The sequence below is a fragment of the Chionomys nivalis genome, chromosome 11, assembly GCF_950005125.1.
Source record: "Chionomys nivalis chromosome 11, mChiNiv1.1, whole genome shotgun sequence".
Taxonomy (NCBI): domain Eukaryota; kingdom Metazoa; phylum Chordata; class Mammalia; order Rodentia; family Cricetidae; genus Chionomys; species Chionomys nivalis.
This window is the reverse complement of record NC_080096.1, coordinates 74211957-74233653: the sequence shown is the minus strand read 5'-3', so window position 1 is coordinate 74233653 and position 21697 is coordinate 74211957. Positions and strand designations below refer to the sequence as shown.

At 43.4% G+C, this 21697-nt stretch overlaps 1 protein-coding gene across 4 annotated transcripts in view; it reads right to left on the bottom strand.

The window, feature by feature from the left end:
- Cdk5rap2 (CDK5 regulatory subunit associated protein 2) overlaps window positions 1-21697 on the bottom strand; it is a 191053-nt gene that overhangs the window by 39519 nt on the left and 129837 nt on the right. For 2 of the 4 annotated variants that reach the window (XM_057784811.1, XM_057784813.1), the window contains exons 19-22: window positions 20185-20620; window positions 15486-15717; window positions 6594-6719; window positions 1761-2334 (exon numbers count right to left, since the gene is read on the bottom strand). In XM_057784811.1, coding sequence (XP_057640794.1) covers window positions 1761-2334; window positions 6594-6719; window positions 15486-15717; window positions 20185-20620 — 1368 coding nt within the window. The remainder of the gene's footprint in view (window positions 1-1760; window positions 2335-6593; window positions 6720-15485; window positions 15718-20184; window positions 20621-21697) is intronic. The other 2 variants (XM_057784814.1, XM_057784812.1) reach the window with 2 other exon arrangements.

Below are 21697 nucleotides of genomic sequence, written 5' to 3'. Positions count from 1 at the left end.
TAGAATTGAATTTTTGTGACCTTAATACTAATTGGAAAAATGACAGAGCATAATTTCTGAAAGCCTGCAGCTGTACAAGCATATATACTTTACAAAAATTGAAACTGTACAAGGTCACTCCTTTTTTGAGTTCAAACAGCCAACAAATGCTTGAACAGAGATTCTTCTGCAATATTTTTAACCTTAGAAAGCCCCCAATTAAAGCATAGATTGGCAAGGACTCAGGAGAATAATTAGTTTCCATATGCTCTTCAAAGACAGAATTCTGAATTGTAGAAACAAGTGCCCCAAGGGTTAGGGACCCACCAAAAATTCATATATATGGCAAGGGTAAAAAGACAGGACTGTCTGCTTCCAATGGAAAGAGCTGGACTCTTAGGTACCACTTACTGAGTAACTTGGAACCCACTGGTCATGGAAACAAGCTATCTTATGGCACCTAGTTCTCCCTGGCTTCCAACAAATAAATTCATGCAGAAAAGGAAATCTGTCCTAAAAGTATTTAGGTAGTAAAGCTTTGCTTTTAAAACACAGCGATTGCTAAACCTTTACTATCCAATATCACTTCCTTATCATTAAGTACCATCCTTCTCTATGCAAGCCTAGGAATGTTGGAGCAAGCACAGAGAAAAATCTGAGAGAGGAAAAGTAGCTACAGTAAGCTGGATCTAAAGTGGCCTCACAGGCACTTTGATTCACCATGACCACTGTTAACCTACAAGCAAATCACAAGACATCCATCTTAAAGGTAGAGGTCAATTCTGTGGAGGAGGAAGAATAAGACAGTGTGGACTTAAAGCTGGCCATAGGCAAGTCATAGCAACATCTTTGAGTCTCAGTTTCTCTATCTACAAAAACAAGCTAAGAGTATCTCCTGCATAGTGTATCTGTGGTTAAGTAATAGGTTATTACCTATCGGGGTGATACACACCTGCAATCCCAGCAGTCAGGAGGCTGAGGCAGGAAAACTGTGAGTTTGAGGGCCCCCTAAATTACAGGGTAAAACTCTGTTTCAATTAAACAATATCAACAACAACAAAAAAATCAAACACTTTCTGCCTGGGGGCTGATAGAACTGCCCATCAATAAATAAGCTTCCCTCAATCTTGCTGCTTAGGAAGTCTTGAAAAAAAAAATCACTCTGGCTCTTTGACTATTCAGAGCAGTGTTTGTCTCAAATTAGTAAGGATGAAGGTCAACTTTACAGATGATCCCATTTTGCCATATCTTACGAAGCAAATGTATATATTTATAACCATAAAGCATTATCTTCATGACCTAAGAATTTCTCGCTTTCAACACAGGCTTATTTCTCTAAGATGACCTTAAAGGGTAAAGATATGGAAAACATTTATATTCCTTCCAACCTGCCTAGGACATCCGTTCTACTTCCACACCACAGCAAAATACAATATCAGAGTTCAAAAATAAACACCGCAGCTCAGCAAACACACTGCAATCCACAGAGTAACTGCTGTGGAGCTTTTACCCTGAGTCCTCAGCCTGAGCAGGGTACCACCTGCCCTGCCGATCTCAGAAGCTGCACATCTCCTAACTGGTGTGCACAGAGTGATACTACGCAGCGTAGCTTTTCACTCTCGCCCTGCCTGCCTGAACCCAGGTAAAGTGTCCCTAGCGTACACTCTACCTGTCCAAAGCAGCAGCTTTCCCTTACAGCCCCAGGGCTCTTGCCTAGCAACAACCTGGAGAACTGCAGGCTTAAAAGGTAGCAGGCTGGCGCAGGAAGAAAAAGGATGTACCTTGACGGAGAGAGGTCTCGGAACTTGTTCTCCAGGTTATGGATTTCACTGAAAAGTTTCAAGTTCAAATCCTGCTCCTTCTGTAGCTCCTTCTCCTGTTCCACCAGCTGCTGTTTGAGGCTCTCTAGCATCCCGCTGTCAATCATCTCTGGGGTTAGTGGATGGAGGATTTTCATATGCTTCACATACCGTACTTGGTGCAAACGTGAAACTGTCATCTCTTCTTCATCAGTTTGGCCCATTGGCTTGTTCAAGCCATCTTGAGCCCCATCTGCCCCACACAAAACTGTGATAATGGCCTCACTGCACTGAGAGTGCTTCTGTAACTCGACAATGAAGTTCCGGTAGCTATCCAGCTCTGTTTGCAAGGCATGGGTTTTCTGTTTTAAGTCTTCTGTGTCATTGGGGATATTGATGTTCTCAGACTGGTCAGTCTCAATCACACTGTCTTTAATGGAGAGTTGACTCTTAGAATTCAAGTAAGTGGCTACAGAGGTTGGGCCTAAGAAGTCTCCCGTGTTCTCTTTGCCTGCTGGTAATAGGGCAAGGTCATCAGGTGGACACATTTCAGAATCTGAAAATCAAATACTAATTTTTGTCAGTATCTCCTTTGCTGCAATCAACCCCTTATGTTGCCAGAGCCATGGCTGAGTCAAACACTAACACAACAGCCACCTGCCTCTAGTGTTTCCCACAATTGAATTCTGGATCTTAAATGTTTGAAAGCTTGTGCACTAAAAGCTTAATTTTTATGGCACTGCTGGAAGATTGTGCTGAGTTTAGGAGGTGGGGCCTCGTAGAAGAAAAGCATCACTAAAGAGGACAGAAAGACCCTATTCATGAGTCAAAATACTGTCTATCCTTTCAAGCTGATTGCCTTAGAAAGTCTGTCATGCGCTACAAAGCTGACTAGCACACAATATTGCCACTCGATCCATCCTTTTTCTCAGGTAAGTGTTCTAATTTAACCATGATTAACCAGCAACACACCTAAGAGCCATCAGTACCGCTACTCTAACTGAGACTTCCAGGACCTGGTTAGAGGCATCCCACAGAGAGTTTCCACAAAGTCACCCGAACCTTCTGCACACATCATGCTATTTCACGATCTCAGGCTTTTGCAAATACTGTGGCCTGAATATACACTTGTCCTTCCACTCAGGTCTAATTTTCCTTTTTCTGTGAATTCACCTTTGAATTGTGTACTCCCATCTACATTTATGTGCCTGCTTGTCTGTCTATATACCATCAAGAGTATCAGAACTGGTAGTAGAGGCAGTTGTGAGCTGCCTGGACATAGGTGCTGAGGCAGGTCCTTTGTAGGAGCAGTAAGCACTCTTAAATAATGAGACATCTTTCTAGGCCTGAAAAATATTTTCTTTTTCTTTTTAATGAACAGACTTGTTTTCCAACACTGGCTCTGCCACTTCGTTTTGAATAAGCTTACTTAAGCAAATTATTGCACTGTTCTGAGCCTCCCAAATTTCACTTGTAAAGTAGAAATACTACTTCTTATTAAGAGGAAGGAGCTATGTTTATTTGCTGGAATTATACTGAATGATATCAGGAAAAGGCTAGTATAGCTTTTTGAACAGAGCAGTAAGGGAACTCAGCCAACAGGAATGCCCTTTGTTTTCCCATTTCCTAGAACCAATCTGTCAAAGATGGAAGATTTCATAATGGGAGGCATCCAAGCAAAAACTGGCTCGAGAAAGGCTTTAAGAAGAACCATGTGAGCTGGACCAGATGACCTAGAATGGTTTTCTGAAAGACAATCATATCAATATTCTGTGAAGTCACAGGTTCTACAATTTGTTCCTCACAGTCGCAAGTCCATTCTTGCCAGTGTTCACAATGCCAACAGCATTTGGGTTTTAGACAGCAGTGGGTATATGTGTTAATGGAAGTATTCTCGATATAGCATTTCTATAGTGTACAATATGTTATTAATTAGGAACCATGCTATTAATCCATTTCTCTGTATCTGGCACGAGTTGAATGACAGAAAGGGTATGTGGTAAGTTCTTGTAGATCAGAGTGCAAGGAACAGAAAGAACAACCAAGGGATTACTCAACAAAAATTCTGTTCCAGGGAGTCATCCTCTAAGATGAGGAAATACGTAAATGTATCCAACCTTAGCTCCATAAGTTACACGTGTCCCAGGAAGCTATGGATGCAGCCCCACACATCTGTAGACTAAAATGTCATCAAAAGTTGGGTACCCCTATAAACGTAGCAATCTCCTTGCACTATGGCCTACCTGCATTAGACAGCAAGAAGAAATGTTCCCCCAAAGAACTAAGATCAATCACATTGTTTGATGTGGGACGTCCTTCTGTATGCTGTGAATATGTTTTATTACCAGAAGCTGATGTGGCCAATAGCCAGTCAAAACATAGCCAGGTGAGAAATTCAAGCAAAGATAAAGGGAAAAGAAGGCAGAGTCTGGGAGACTCTGGCCCTGATATCTGGTATACAATACTGAGAGTGCCAAGGAGCATGTGCATCCTCACATTCACACTCAGACCTCCACTTTAAACTTTGCTTCTAACAAAGAAACAAATATAACATTCCTATACCTTTAAGGAAGTACAGAAACCTAACACAGTAGATGCTTGCTAAAATATATACATATATGAAGGTGATCTAAACAAAATCGCCAAATAATGAGGACAGAATCCCAATTGTCCATCTCTAGTCACCGAATGAAGCTTTCACTACTGGGTTTGGGTTACAACTAATTGAGTTGTTGGTAAAGGGATCCCATAAGAATCTCCAAACAACCCATGCTGTTGCCAAGACTATATTTTACTATTACCCCTTAGAAGTCTGATCATTTTCAAATCAGAGATAGAAAGGGAGTGGAGGCAGGGAGAAACTGAGAGGAGTAGAGTGAGAGAAAACCATAATCAGTACACATTATGTGACAGAAAAATCTATTGTCAACAAAAGGCGGAAAAAAGCTAAGAACCTCCCCACCCCCTGCCAAGAAGTACTCTCAAACTCCACAATCTATAACCATTTGTGATTTAGCAGAGGCAGGAACTCCCAAGCTTCAAGGCTAAAGCATAGCAACTCTCATGGCAGACCAGTAAAACAATGTAACTTTGCCATTTTGTCGTCGGCAGCCCTTGATGAAGGTCTGAGCAAACTAATTATACTTTTGGATAAAAATGCATGAATGTTGTGAGAAAGGAATCTGTCTGTCTGTCTATCTATCTATCTACCTATTATCCACCCACTCACCCACCTACCCATCCATCCATCTCACTGAACTTGCAAGCTGGCAGGCCTGGGGACTTAGACCATTATGTACTGAGACGTGCCGGCGAGCCTAGCACCTTTACCTGAGTTGTCTGTGTTACTCATGTGGAGGGCAAGGTTTTAAGAGCCGGAGCTACACAAAATAAAAAGGAGAAACACTGCACCTGTTGCCTTCTGCCAGCATCCTAGGACTGGAGTTTCCCGTGTCAGAGACCAATGAGAATAGCTCTGAACTCTTAAAGAGTAAGACCAATAGCACCTGTGCAACTGATGCCCTTCATTTCTTCCCCAAGCACCTACCAAGGTGGTTTTGAAAAAGGAGCCAAAGCTAAACTTGTCACCCATGGCATGCAGCCCTGCGCTAAGCAGTCACTGAATAAATCAACAACACCAGTGCTCAAATGCTAGGATATACAAAAACTATGTCCACAAAAGGTACATCTTGGGTGGAGACCTCAGAATGAAGCAAGAAGAGAAGGAGTTCAAGCACAGGCATTCACATGTCCACAGTACAGGAGGCACACTCTGAAAGATCAATGCAGCCCAGTGAAAAATGGATACTGAGAGAAGAAGGAACCATCCAGAAGCCTCCACTAATCCTAGGTATGAACAAGTACCACATCCCACAGCCTCTAAAAACAGCACCACCAACTAGGGACCACGTGTTCAAACCCACGAGTCTGTGAGGGGCAGTCCACATTCAAACCATGATCCACAGTTGAGCTAACCAGCACTTTGTTGCCTGGCACAGCAGTTTTTTCTTGAAAGCCCAGACCACCCCAAAGCACAAGACCATGCAATCAGCACAGGAAACTCCAGCCTCGGGAGAATACACAGCTGGGCCCCTGGGTCATAGCTCAGTCTTTTTCAATAGGCTGGTTACTCCCTGCCATCTTGTCACAGACTTAGAATTCTCAAAGACCACGACTTCTTGCAAAGTGAATTCAATGTAAAACAAAAGTAATTTTGTTTTTAACAAAAGAATAAAAGATCTAAGGTAAAGAGAATAAGAATAAGCATTAGCTCATCCTAACTGGACAGGAATGTGAATCAATGTTGTGTCCTTTGTGTAGATTTGTGGGCTTATAATACTTCATAATTAAAAGGAGGGGATACAAACTTGTTGGAGTCCTCTTCTCCTCTCTGCACGTCCCCACTGACCTATTGGGAAAGTTCACAGTCTTAGTCTCACTCCTCCTAGACGGACAGAGAACAGCTCAACAACAGCCAACACCAAGCTGGATGCTAATGGCCTGCTACAATTCCCTGACGTGAGGTCTATTGAAAGATGACACTGTGTCCTCAGAACCCACCTTGCAGAAGCACCTGATAACAGACCAGTAAGTCCCACTGACATTATGGTATGCCCTGACTCTCTTGTCTCCTTACCAGATGTGTGACCCTAAGTCAATCATTTTCAAATAACCACACCTGTCCTTTGTCATATGGGAATGATAAAGAAGCCCCTAAAGAGAGTTTTTTTTAGGACCTAGTAAGGGCTTTGATGCAAAATGGTAGTGAACAATGCCTAGTACTCAGTAGCTGTTGCATAGTGGTGGAATTCTAACCGATCTCAAAGCTCGTGTATTGGTTACTGTCCGCTTCTTTGTCTTTCCAAGCAGAGCGTGTGGTTTCAGGTCCTTCTTGCTTGCCTGGGTTGTCCTGGTAGACTGCTCTCACAACAGCTGCAGGCTCTGGCAATGAGAAAGAAAAATAAAACAGGAGACTTGAAATTTAGCCAAGCAACTGAGAAGAACACAAAGACACAACTGGGAGAATAAAAACACTGGGGAGGCAAAATGCAATTTATAAGATAAAATTAATCTATCGAGCTGCCATAACAGGACATAAAAGTATAAATATAGTACAGCTTGTCTGAAATGGTTTAAATTCAAGTTCTCAAAAAACTATGAGTGAGAAAATAAATTCCATCAACCCATGACCACTTTTCCAAAGTGAGAGAAGTCCCAGAGGCTTCTGAGTGATAGCCAGAGCAGCACCTGGCTGATGCACTCTATAGAGTTTCAGCAAGTGTGTAGAGCAGATGGCAAGTCCTAAACAAATGCCAGTCCCTCTGCTGGCTGGGTCACCTCTGCCATAGCACTTTACCTCTAAAGTCCCACCCCCAACACTGCTTAATTATCTGCCCCCACTACAATATGACAGGGAACTCTCAGAAGGTGGAGAACTGTATGTGGTCTGTCTTTTTCCTACTCTCCAAGCTGGCTGAAGACATAGCAGACAATCAGATAATGTTCAATAACAGGGTGACTAGCTGCCTAGATGGATGGAAGGAAGAATTAATGGGAAGTGAGAAAGGAGGGAGGGGAAGTCTGATTCTGTAGAAGGTGACTGACCTTGAAATCCCAAGTAAGTGAATCTAAGAGACAGCCTAAACTTACGGGGAAGCTGCCTCTGGCTGCAGAGCATCACAAAATCCCTATAGAGTATTATGTGTTAGGCCTTTGGAATCAGCCAGGCTACTTCATATGGAGCCCTGGCGATGAGTACCAGAGTAACTGTCCAAGTCACTTCTTCTCTTTAACTGCTGCCTATGCTTAAGATGGAGACAATAGTTACTGGAACTGCCTCCAAAGACAGCAGGAAGATTCAATTAGAGCATGTATTTAATGTGTGCAATGGGTTCAACAATTAACAGGGATTCATTTTATTAGTGCCACAGGAAACCCAGGGCTACAAGAATCACCTCCAACCCCTGACCTACTCTAGAAATGCCCTGATCTGACACAATTTCCTATCTAGTACTTGAATCTTTTGTTAGCAAGCTAGAAACAGTTGAGCTTTCTGTGGTAGTCTGAATGTAATTGGCCCCCATAGTCTCTCAGGGAGTGGCACTATTAGGGTGTGTCTTTGTTGGAGGAAGTGCCACTGTAGGGGTGAGCTTTGAGGCTTCCTATGCTCAGACTGTTGTCCAGTATCTCAGATGATTTCCAGTGACCTGCAAGATGTAAGACTTTCACCTACTTTGATAGTACCATGTCTGTCTGCATTCCACCATGTTCTCTGACATGATGATAATGGACCGAACCTCTGAAACTGTTAAGTGAGCCACCTCAATTAAATGTTTTCCATGTAAAAGTTGCTGTGGACATGGTGTCTTTTCATAGCAACAGAAACCATAACTAAGACATTTTGTGAACATTTGTCTCAGTCCTTGCTCTACTAAAAACTGGGCTGTCCTGAAGACACTGCTTCTCCTACAGCCTTTGTGGTAGAGGCTGTGATTTGCACATCCATGTATCATAAGCTCGGAGGTCTATAAGAGCCTATGCTCCTTGCTTCAATGTATATACCACTCATTCCTCCAGAAATCCCAGCTGTGATCCTGCAGCAGACTGCCAGCTGATTACCCAACTTCTTAGTCATCTCAGTCCTCTGGTTATAGATTCACTGGCAACTTGGAACCTGGTGGCCCTTGCCCTTCACACCTCACATCAGTCCAATTCCACAGGTGTCTATCCTTGGTGTCTCCAACTTCTGGCCTCAGTGTAGTCACTCTGGAACTCATGCCCATTAGGCCCCTCCCACAGAAGCTTCCTTTTTTTTAAATCTGCCCTGGTATTTCTTTTCTCTCTCTCTCTCTCTCTCTCTCTCTCTCTCTCTCTCTCTCTCTCTCTCTCTCTCTCTCTTCTTTCTTTCAGATTTCTGCCTCCTCCCTGCCACCGCCTCCCATTTCCCTCCCCCTCCCCCGATCAAGCCCCCTCCCTCGTCAGCCCGAAGAGCAATCAGGGTTCCCTGTCCTGTGGGAAGTCCAAGGACCACCCACCTCCATCCAGGTCTAGTAAGGTGAGCATCCAAACTGCCTAGGCTCCCACAAAGCCAGTACGAGCAGTAGGATCAAGAACCCATTGCCATTGTTCTTGGGTTCTCGGTAGCCCTCATTGTCCGCTATGTTCAGCGAGTCCGGTTTTATCCCATGCTTTTTCAGACCCAGGCCAGCTGGCCTTGGTGAGTTCCCGATAGAACATTCCCATTGTCTCAGTGTGTGGGTGCACCCCTCGCGGTCCTGAGTTCCTTGCTCATGCTCTCTCTCCTTCTGCTCCTGATTTGGACTTTGAGATTTCAGTAAGAAGCTTCCTTCTTAAAGGACTCATTACACACCAAGGCAGACCCTCAGACTCATCTTCTCAGTAGCTGACTACCACTCTAACTCAGCTTCTGAGATGCTGAGATATCACCATTACTTGGTGTCCCACCTCACCTGCTGCTCCTCCTCAGTAGAACCTATAGAACTCCTCAGTTTCATCTCTATGGATCTGAGCTATACAATATCAAATATTAGTATATGTGGTTATTCCCTGGTTTCTTTTCAAGCTTATTTCCCTCTCCTAGACAACAAACTCACCTGTTTCCAGCTGCCTACCTGAAGTCTCTACCAGGATTGTTCAACAAACTGTTAGCCAGAAATCTAGCATCCCCCAATTCCTGCCTCTACTGTGATCTTTCCTATACTGCTGCAAGGCAACTCCATCCTTCCAATGGAGAGCAAAGGAAACTATCCCTTTAAAACACAAGTTGGCCTATTTCCTTCAATAAGCAAAATGACACAATTTTTAGACTTTAGGGTCTCTAGCATACCTTTAACTCTATAATAAAACAGTTACAGTTGCTATGTGAATGAATTGAGCTGGTTATCAATAAGCTTAAATCACAAAAGAGAGCAGCAAGTTTAATTTGGCCAAAGACAGTACTTTGCCAGCTTCTGTTTTAAAGCTTAAGTGAGATCTCACCATTGTGTGGCTCAAAAGCCTCCAACAGTTTCTACTCTTGTGAAGATGAAGTCCTAGAATGGTCTCTGATAGTGCACCTGGTCTGCTGCTCACTGACCTCATCCTCTACATCTCTGCCTGCCCCCTCCCATGCTATGCACACCAGCCATTCCTCTAACTGGTCTCCCTACTCCATACCCAAGTTTTCAAGTATAAAGCAATACCAGGGCCTTTGTCCTTGTTCCTTCACTCAGGACGAGCATGCTAACTGCTCCTAGTTTCCAACCAAATCCCACCTTGCCACAGAGCATTCTAACACTCATGAGTGTTAGTGAACCCTATTCACTCCTCTTCCTGCTGCACTTTTCGCTACTGCACTTTTCACAGGCATTGTATTGTATAGTAAGCAGCTTGTCTTCACCTTCCACCATGTTCTCTGACATGATGATAATGGACTGAACCTCTGAAACTGTTAAGTGAGCCACCTCAATTAAATGTTTTCCTTGTAAAAACACTCAACAACATAAGCTGGAAAGAGACCTCATCTGTTTTGTGCTCCTATCACCACATAGCCTGGAACAGATTGGCACACAGGGTTCCTACTGTGGATAAAGGTTCATCATGTGACTGTCAATTGCTTACAGTAGGAGATCAGAATCAAGTGCCAACACGGGCACATTTGAAGGTTCATAAGCCTTTGGAGAAGATGTAAGTGCTACTTTTGTGCTGACCTATGAGGGTTCTCTGTACTCTCCAGATTCTCAGAGCGTTGGCTGTCTTAGTTAGGGTTTCTATTGCTGTGAAGAGACACCATGACCATGGCAACTCTTCTAAAGGAAATTTATTTCCTTATAAAGGAAATGCAATTGTGGTGGCTTGCTTATAGTTCAGAGGTTCAGTCCATTATCATCATGGTGGGGAGCAAGGCAGCATGGAGGCAGACATGGTGCTGGAGAAGGGGCAGAGAGTTCTTACATCTTCATCCAAGTGCAACAGAAAGTGGCCTGAGAAACTTGGGCATATGAAACCTCAAAACCTGCCCCAATAGTGACACACTTCCTCCAACAAGGCCATACCCATTCCAACAAAGCCACATCTTCTAATAGAAAGGGACCACATTCCATTCCTGCCCCCCAAAGGCTGATGGCCATAGTATAATACAAAAAATGCATTCAGTTTAACTTCAAAAATCCACATAGTCTATAACAGTCTCAAATTTATTTAAACGTCTAAAGTTCAAAGTCTCTTCTGAAATTCATGCAATCTCTTAACTGCCATCACCTATAAAATCAAAAAGCAGATCACATACTTTCAATATATAATGGCACAGGATATTCATTACCATTCCAAAAGACAGGGGAAAAAAGCATAGTGAAGAAATACTGGTCCAAAACAAGACTGAAAACCCAGCTGGGCACACTCCAAACTCTGCATCTCCATGTCTGATATGAAAGCACTCTTCAGATCTCCAACTCCTTTCAGTTTTGTTGACTGCAACACACTTCTTTCTCCTGGGCTGGTTCCACTTCCTGTTAGCAGCTTCCTCGGTAGGTAGCTCAGGGTTCTGGCATCTCTAAAGTTTTGAGATCTCCAAGACAATTCAGGATTCAACTTCACAGCTTCATGCAAATGGTCTCTCTGGTCTCCATTCAGAGACACCCCATGACACATGCCCGGCTGGCTTCAGTGACTTTCCTTAGTCCTTTCTTCTATCCTTAAAGCCAGGACCATATGTTTAAAGTTGCCAAGTTCTGCTACTTACTAGGGGCCCCACTGATCAATTATATCTTCATCAGCTTTCCATTTTTGATGGTTACCTTCACTTCCTAAGTTTGGCTGTCTTGGAACTGGATCTGCAAACCAGGCTGATCTCAAACTTAGAGATCCACCAGCTTCTGCCTTCCCAGTGCTGGGATTAAAGGTGTGCACCACACCGGGCTCTAAGCCTTTAATTCCCTTTCATAAAATGGAAATTTAGCTGGGTGGGATGATGCCTTGAGGTCACCATCCCCTTTCTCTCATTTCTTAATCTTTTATCTGCACAGGATTTAGCTCCATTCCATGTTTTGATACCCCTTTACTCCTCAAATTTTAAATTATTTATTTTTCCTTGCTCAGCTTGCTCCTTCTCATTATATATCTTCATTAGAGTTAACACTAGCAACCACACAACAGATTCTATACTGGGATGTTTTGAGATTTCCTCTGCCAAGGGATTTAATCCAAAACTCTTCATTTTAGCCTCAAACTTTTCAGACAGAGGTAAAAAGCAGTCACATTCTTCACCAAAATATCACAAGAATGATTTCTAGGCAATATACTAAAACAACTCTGAAACCTGTTGAGCTAACCCCTGGCAGTTCAAATCACTCTTAGCAACACTGTCTTCCATGCTCCTACTGGTACTGCCCATTAAGAAGTGCTTAAAGAACTCTACTTCTTTCTTAACCCAAAATACTGAAGTTCAAATTCCTCCAAACAAAAACATGGTCTGGTCTTTTACAGCAATACCCTAGTCCGTGGAACCAACTTCTTTTTTTTTTTCACATTTTTTTATTTTATTCATTATAATTTTAGTAAAAATACAAAATAATGAGTTTCCTTATGGCATTTTTTATTATTTTTATTTTTTTAATTAAAATTTCCACCTGTCCCCGTTTCCCATTTCCCTCCCCCTCCTCCCAAATATTGCCCCCCCTCCCCCCACTCCCCTTTCCCTATCCCCACTCCTCTTCTCCTCCCCCCAGTCCATTCCCCCTCCCTCTCGATATTGAAAAGCAGTACAAATTCCCTGCCCTGCAGGAAGACCAAGGTCCTCCCACTTCTATCTAGGTCCAGGAAGGTGAGCATCCAAACAGGCTAAGCTCCCACATAGCCAGTTCATGTATTAGGATCGAAACCTAGTGCCATTGTCCTTGGCTTCTCATCAGCCTTCATTGTCCGCCATGTTCAGAGAGTCTAGTTTAAACCCATGCTTATTCAGTCCCAGTCCTGCTGGCCTTGGTGGGCTCCCAATAGATCAGTTCCAATGTCACAGTGGGTGGGTGCACCCCTCGTGGTCCTGACTTCCTTGCTCATGTTCTCCCTCCTTCTGCTCCTCATTTGGACCTTAAGAGCTCAGACTGTTGCTCCAAATTGAGTCTCTGTCTCTATCTTGATCCATCGCCAGATGAAGGTGGAACCAACTTCTGCCTTAATTAGGGTTTCTATTGTTGTGAAGAGATACCATTGTTATGGTTGTCACTTTAAGAGACAAGCCATGCCCACTCCCGGTGACCCCTGCCCTCCTCTCGCCATCTTGCTTCTCATTGTTCCCTTTTGGCGCGTGCACTCCCTCTCTCCCGCTCCCTTCTCTGTCTTTCTCCTATCTCTTCTCCTTCTTCCCCACCTCCTCTAAGTAATAAATAACCTATTCTATTCTGTACGATGTGTCTGTCCATGTGCCTTCTACCCGCCGCCTGATCACACCCCCAGGCTCACTGGGACCAGCCACGGCTCGGGAACTGGCAGCCGTCTCTGCCTGGGACTAGCTGCTCTGTGGGCCCGCTGCCTACTGCCGCCAGGGATCTTGAAGCATTTTTAACAACTGGTGTCCCGCAACTCGGATAGGCGCTCCTCCCCGAAACTCCTTTCCCAGGGTTAGGATCCTGAACTGGGTTTTTTTTTTCCACTCCCACCACCATCTTTCTGGCTTCAATCGGTGAGTCCCGCCCCCCCACCCCCCCCACCCCCGTTCTGCTACAGTTGCTTCCCTTAACCAGAATCGTGTTTGGACTGACCCGGGGTCAGTCCCCACCTGTTAGCACTGCACACTCCCCATACAGTGCATTCGACTGGGGACCCAGGGTCCCCCAATTTCTTCATTTTTTTTAATTTCTTCTCTTTCATTTTTTCTTCCCTCATCTTAAACACCGCTCAGAGAAGCCCCAACCTCTCTGGTTTCTGAGTCACCCCGAACGACTGGATCCAGCCAGCCATAACACCCCACTCGTGGTCCGAGGATGCTCGTCCATGAGTCCTGGGTGTTCGCACCGATTATCACCCGTTCCCATTATAGGCCTTGGGTGGCGCTGTTTCATGGGTTTTCACAATTTTGGCTCTGGATAGCAACCGGCCATGGCGGCTCCCCGGCTTTTTTAAAATTCCAGCGGGCTTTTTCAATTCCAGCCATGGCATGGTGCAGTTTTTTCAGTTCCAGCCTTTTGCTCCCCTCTGCGACTTGTGCTGTGGCATGGCGGCTCAGTGACAGGGCAGATCAAGTCTTTAGGTCCCTCTTATTAAGCTTAAAAATCCTTACAGCTCAAAAATTGTGGCTTTTTCATACAACACATCAAACTGTGGTGTCTAATCTCCCGCTTTTTATTATAAAAAAGAGCTGGGAATGTTATTTTCGTCTGTTATAATTTTCGTCTGTTTAAGAGACAAGCCACACCCACTCCCTCCCCCATCCACTGAGGCAGGTTGATCTTCAGCTTCCGGCCTGAGCTCACTCTCTTTTTGGTCTTCCTCTCAGAGAGGCAGCTTCACTTCTGCTTCTCCCCAATTTTCTGCCCCCCCTTTTCTCTCTCTCTGTTCTCCTTCTCCCCGCCTCTAAGTAATAAATATCCAATTCTATTCTGTACGATGTGCCTGTCCACATGTCTCCCACCCGCTCGCCCACCCAGCCTCTCGCTGCTGAGAATTTGCGCCTTCCAGGGACTCATTGTCGCCCACCCAGCCACTCACCGCATGGCTGGGTCTGCGTGGCTCTCCCAGTCAGGGAACCTCAGTGTCACCAGAACCAGCCTGCCCCGCCGCAAGCAAACTGCTCAGGACCCACCGACCACAAAAATCATAAAAACCATGACAACAGCAACTCTTATAAAGAAAAACATTTGTGGTTGCTCACTTACAGTTTCAGAGGTTTAGTCCATTATCAGTATGTTGTGACCGGTGGTATGGGGGAAACATGGTGCTGGAGTTGAGAGTCCTACATCTTGATACACAGGCAACAGAAAGTGGTCTGTCTCACTGGGCATGGCTTGAGCATATATGAGATCTCAAAGCCCGCCTCCACAGTGATATGACACACTTCTTCCAACAAAGTCACACCTCCTAATAATGCGACTCCTTGTAGGGGTCATTTTCTTTCAAACCACCCACTGTAATGGTGATCCACAATCTTGAAGTACTATTGTCTTGAAGTAGGAGACACTAGTTCAGGAGTCTGAAAGGTTTGGTCCAAGTCTTTGGATTCTGCTTCCTTAGGCATATTTTAACCCTTATGTCCCTGAAGAATCATGACTAGGGAAGTGGATTATATGTACAGAGACAAAAAGTCACTAGCATTTGAGGTGAGCATCAAGTTAGCCTGATAACTCTGCAAAGAAGACCATCATTTACAAATTGTACTGCTACCTGCTAAGTCTCTCACAGGCCTGGAAAACAGTTAAAAAAAGATCCAGATTCAAACCAAGGCATCCATATACAATTCTAAGGGAAAGCAGGAGAGACCCTGCCTCCATGACCTGAGATCATTACAAATCCTACTACTACAGACTCCAGAATAAAAAAGAAGCCAACTGATTTGTTTCCCCTCTCATATTTTTCCACTGTGCATTTTTCTTAATCACTGCAGTTCATGGAACTTATATACAAATCACTGCAATTCCAAATAATAGGAAGAGCATTTTAGGCAGCTCTGTGGGCCACTCACCCAGCTCATGGAGAATACATTTTCTTGATGCTTACCATTCAGCAACACAGGGTTGGGTATTGTCATCCCCTCCATCATTGCCTCTGCCAGAATTAGCTTGTCATGAAGTTTCTTATTGCGTGTTTTACACTCTTTCAGCTCCCCCTGAAGCTCTAGAACCTGAACCTGGAGCTGAGCTACCACCTCTTGGGAGGCTGGAAGATCATACACATTTTCCAGTAACTCAGATGCTTTTAACTTGATCATCAATTCTGTCTTCTCAGCATCCTGGAAACACACAGGTACAGTACTAAGTATGCTTAAAACATATTTTGTTTTGTTTTATGAGCAACATTTTTGTGTTTTTAAAATAGGTTAAAATAGAGGTGCTCACCCACACCTCTAGCCCTATACAACAGCATCTCTGTCCTGTCCATCCCTAAGAAAGAGCACAAATAGTGGCAGATTCCTACCCCCTCCCTGACATATACCCACACTGTAAAGGGTCCTTCCTTACACCCTCTGGGTTCTGGTTCATATTCTCTTTGGATAATTCAAACATTCTAAAATTGGTTATTTCATATTCAACAGTCTTCTCAGAAATGTTTTTTATTTTTGTTTTTGTTTTTATCTGTTTTTCTACCATTCCTAGCGTGAGCCCATCTGTCTTATGCTTTTGCAAGTCCCCTACTTAAGTGGCTACTGACTGGGTTACTACCTAGTGTATTTCTCAAACCCAGAGCTTCCCACCAGTCTAACCTATTAAAGCTTTAGAGGTCGTTAATGCCTTGATTTCATTATGCCGCATCCCCAGCAGCAGGCTATTGCCATAGCTATTGCACTCATCCACTCACTACACCAGCCAGGAAGCTGAGTCTTTATGAACCTCCCTTTTTTCTCATCACTCCCTTTTGGTGCTCAACAGACTTCCATATGTACAATTTCTAAGGTGCTTCTCTTCTTCTAACTCTCCTCACCTTCCTCTGGCACCCCAGTACAGGCTCCTAGCTCTCACCCAAGCAGCCTCCTGGGGAGTATAGCATTCATTTTGAGTCTCTCTAATCCACTCCATGATGCTGCAAAGAGGCAAACTGACTATTCCTTAGTGCTTAAAACTATTTTCCTGGTTATTTTAAGTCAAAGATCAATGTCCACACCATAGTACAGCATGACCCACAGTCTAAGTCAATGCTCATCCCTACTTTAGCCTACTCTCTGGTCACACAATAGGCTCCTCACAATACCATGCTTCTTGCACTTCAGAGCTTTAGCATATGCTTCGCCTAAACACTCACTCTTGCTCACCTCTGCTTCCCTACTAAGCGATTCATCAGGACAGTTCAGATGTGCCACCCTCAAAAGAACAAGCCCTTGACTTCCAAGTCCAAGCCAAAGCTTCCTGTTACACACTCAGAGTCCCTGTCATTTTTTCCAGAAGACATTAGCATCACTGTAATGCCTGAGAAAATCCATAGTTACCGCCTGTCTTCCAAACATGAATGTAAGGCCTAGAGTTTCAGCCTCTGCTTATCTTTACCACACCGATCATAGGTTCCAATTTAGTATATAGTAGACAATCTAGAGGCCAGATGAAGTGGCAAATTTCAAACATACTCAAAACAGAGAAGAGGGAATCAAACCTAGAATATGTAAAGTATTACAACTCAATAATAATGAAATACAATGGTCCAATTTAAAATTAGGAAAGAGACCAGGCAGGCATGTCTCTGGAGGAGACAACACAGAGCTAAAAAGCACATGGGAGGATTTCAGCATCACTGACCACCAGAGAAATGCTACTGAAATCTCAACAGCATATACCCATTTGCACTAGGAAAGCAACAGTCAGAGATGGTACCAAATGTGGGTAAGGAAGTGATGGAACTGGAAGCCTCATACATTGTTGGGAGAAAGATAGAATGGCACAGTCAGTAAGCTGGAAGTTCCTCAAAATGGTTAAACATTGAGTAACCATGTGGGCCATCATGTTTATTCCTGTGTATCTTCTCAAGAGAAATAAAAACACCTGTCCACACAAACATCTATATGAATAGCAACAAAATATATAATATTCAAAATAAAATGTGCAATAACCATACCCTAGAATGCTATGTGGTGATAAAAACAAAGGAAGAGCTATTTCATGTTGCACTATGAATGAACTCTGAAAGTATTAAGTGGAAAAGTTAGTCACATGTTATAAGATTCTCCATAGAAAATGTCAGGTAACCAGGAGGTAGATTAGTGGCTGCTTAGAACTTGGGATAGGCAGGTGGGAAACTGGTTTGATTACTAAGGAGTACAGAGCTTGCTTAGGAAATCATGGAAATGTTCTATCATATTTGTTTTCAAAGAGCCAAGATGTCACGCAGCTACTCCAGTATCAAACAGTATAAGGCTTGGGGATCAAACCAGCTCTTCAAACTCCAAGGCTGTTAGGACAAGTGAGATCTCTCTGTCCTGGAATTCCAAGGAGGTGAAGAGAAAATGTTCAAGGACAAGGGCCATCTGAGGAGGTGAGAGGAACCACTTGGGGGGAGGTAAATGCCTCAGTAGACAACTGGGAAATAACAGTCAAATTTTGGTCCTGGGTCTCCACCAATCTTTATTCTTGGGCCCAAATCTGTGTGTCATATGTCAGCAAAGAAGATATCTGAAGTGCACAAATGCCAAGGCCTATCTGAGGTTGGAAGATTGCTATCATTCAGCCTAACAAGAGTTCTAACACCACATAAAACACTGCCATATGGACTGGAGCAGTCTCACCTACCATCATTATTAAAGATGGCAGACTGTATAGCATTATTTAGGATAGACTTCACATGTTCCGAGCACCTGCCCTGGGCACTTGCACTCTTACCTCACTGTGCCTTCATATAGCCTGGGAATCGGGGTTACACTGATCCCATTCCAAGTACTGAGAGGTCATGTGGGCAGCCAGGCCTGACACAAGTACAAGTATGTCTATAAAGTCCTGAATAACCACGTTTCTGGCCATTCTGGTCTCTGCCTCACCTTTAGGCTGCAGTGATATTCTTTTTAAGCCAGAGTTCTGGCTTAAGTCACTGGATTACCAATTCTGCCACTATCAAAACCACAAAGAAAGCCAATGTCTTTCTCTGAAGCCAAGCAAGTAACTATCTCCTCTCCACTTGCCAGCTAAGGAATTCTGGACAGGTCTCTAAGTTTTGTGACACTGTGTTTCTTTCAATGTACAATGATTACATTTGTTGAAAAAATTAAATAAGATAATAAAGGGAACTTGGCACAGTCCTCAGTACATACAGCAGATGATAAACGTAAGGGAATGAATAAATAAAATTTTCCTCTTTTGAAAACATAGTAAAGATAATTTTATTTAAAAATAAAATATATTTGAAAAAATTAAGCCCATTCAATTATCCAATTTCCTGAGCACAGGATGGCATACCACACAACAGAAAAAAATCAAACAAACAAAAAAAGAAAAAAAAATAATAAATCTATCCAGTTTTCCTAATACATAGGTACAAACTGAAACTGGGGCAAACAAAAGCAATTCTATTCTAGCCAAATTGAACAAATTTGCATTTTGAGTACCATTAATATAATGGCAGTGCATATTATATATATATATATATATATATATATATATATATATTTGTTTGTTTTAGTCCCTATTGATATCTTAGAAAATCCTCTTCTAGAAATTACAGTTTTGGTGCATAATTTAAAACAATCAAAAGCAATTTTGTTAATGATACATCTAACTCTGTTTGGTAGGCACAAAAGCAGTAATTTAGTGGTCAGAAAAGAAACTTAATTCTCCATTCTGAGGCTATGAAGCAGTGTGTACAGTTGATTTCTATGCTACAAAGCAGCCATCAGAAGCAAGCATACTACAGCCTTCTGTAAAGGTATCAGAATCATAACCTCTTTCCTTCTTTACCAGAACACATCACTGTTACAGAGATTCTCAACGCCAACCCTTACTCCCAAAGGACTGGAAGGTACTGTCAAGAAAGTCTGAGTCTTAATCATCTGGTCTGTGTGGCTGGGCTTACAGTTTACAGAGCAGCTCAGGGAGAAAACCAGCACACACACACATTGACTCAGCAAAACCAGACGTTTCCATTTTGACTACTGTGGCTGGAGGGCAGCTTGGCAGGGAACAGGAATGTTCTTGCAGGCAGACACAGTGGGTGCCCCAGCCTAGGCCCTTTACTTTAGGCTGGTTAACCCTGAGTGCTCAGAATCTGGCATCCAAGAGAAATAAAGTCCTCAGAATGATGTCTCTCACACAAATTCCTCCTTAAACAGAAGCCAGGCTCTCATCCCCTAAAGTTGAGTTTTTACAAATCCACAACATGCAAAGGGAAATACCCTTCAGTAGAAAAAAACAAAAACAAAAACATACAAACTCTGGTCCAGTAGATTCTTAAGCGGCCATCATGGGGAAACATCCTAGTCCATAAAACCAAGAGAAAGCTACAGGTAGATGGATAGACAGAATTCCGGGTGTGATTTTCCTAGTGAAAACACCAAAGTGTCCTAGTAAATAAGATACGGCCGGGGTCAGAGTAAGAAGTGGGAGGAGAGTAAAAGGAGGTCTGAGTGCAGGAGAGGCCAGGGGAAGGCAGCTGGGACAACAAAGCACAAGGGAACTGCCAAATTTGGCATTCACAGAAAATATGGTGGCACTGAAGGTGATTTTTTAAAACTTTGCTGTTGTCATTGTTTAAGGTAAATACATAATTAATATACAGAAAACCTTACCTTGTTGATTGTACTAGGGAATGAGAGGGGAGTGGCCCGTAGCCCTGGCATCCCACACAAGGCCTCTGACTCAGGGTCAGTGCTGAAAATGGCCTCTTCTGGTTTCTCTTGCCAAGCTTCTCTCTTGCCCTTAGATTTGAATTCATGGGGGGTGTCCTCTGTGGTGATAGTTTGCACTGAGGCATTCTTCAGCTCCACCTTGGCTCCGTCACCTGTCTTTACTAGCCAGGTCCCCCATGTTGACTTGAGTTCATTGTGTGACTTGGAGAATGAGTCGTCTGGGAAGGAAAGGTCAAGTTCATCTCTCAGCCGAACAGCTACTTGCTGAAGTGCCTTCTTAGCTTTACTATCAAGGTGATCTCCAGGAAGTTCCTGCTCTCCCGAGTATATTCGTTCCAAAACCAAGGCACCCAGAGCTTTCAGAAGATCTGGTCTGCTTTTCCAAAAAGAAGACAGTGGGAGAATCAGCCTCCTATTTCAGATTCAGCGACAACCTAGCCTTCCAAGTTCTCCCCCACCGATCCAGTCCAGATTTCACTTGCATTAACATAGTGAGTTCCCAAATATGCCAGGAACCATGACAAGCATCTGAACTCCTGCAACCTCACAATACCCAAACAAGACAGGTATTACCCTGCTTAGCTAGTGGATAATGTCACATAAGTACAAAGCCAGCTAAGTGGACCACATGGATATATGAAAGGGGGCTTGCCTAAGGAGGAATAAATGGGATCACAGGGTGTCCATGAAAATTATAAGGGACCCAACTCCATGATACTGGCCCCATTCCTATGTTCAGTATACAAATATGGCTTTGGACTAACTATGCCAACCTGGATGGTCCAAGAGTGACCTGATTGATCTTAGTCTATAATAGGTGCTCAAGAAACAGATATTAATGAAGGATGCTTCATTAACAAGCATGCAGATAGAGCACAAAGTGCATTGCTTTGAAGGCTGTGCTAGCTGGTTTGTCAGACTGGCACATTCTAGAGTAATCTGAAAAGAGGGAATCTCAACTGACAACATGCCCCTTCAGACTGGCTTGTAGTCAAGCCTGTGGGGCATTTTCTTGACTGACTGATACAGAGGAACCCAGCCCACCTTGAGAAATGCTATCCCTGAGCAGTGATCCTGGAGTGTATAAGAAAGCAGCCTGAGTAAGCCAGCAAGTAGCTTTACTCCTTGGTCTTTGCTTCAGTTCCTGCTTTGATTTCTCTGATGATGGACTATAACCTAGTAAGCCAAATAAACACCATCCTCCCCAAGCTGCTTTTGGACATGGTCTTTTTCACAGCCATAGAGAGCAAACTGGGGCAAAGACAGATAAATGGCTTCAGGGGCTAAGCATGTTGCTCAGAGACACAGAATTTGTTTAGAATGTCCATGCCTCTGTTTGACCCCAGCACAGAAAGTAAAATAAATTCAAATAAGTTACAAATGGAATGGCTCCAAACTCTATGTGATTCTTTGACAGGATGGTAAATCCCCTTCCAGAGAAAAGGAAGATTAA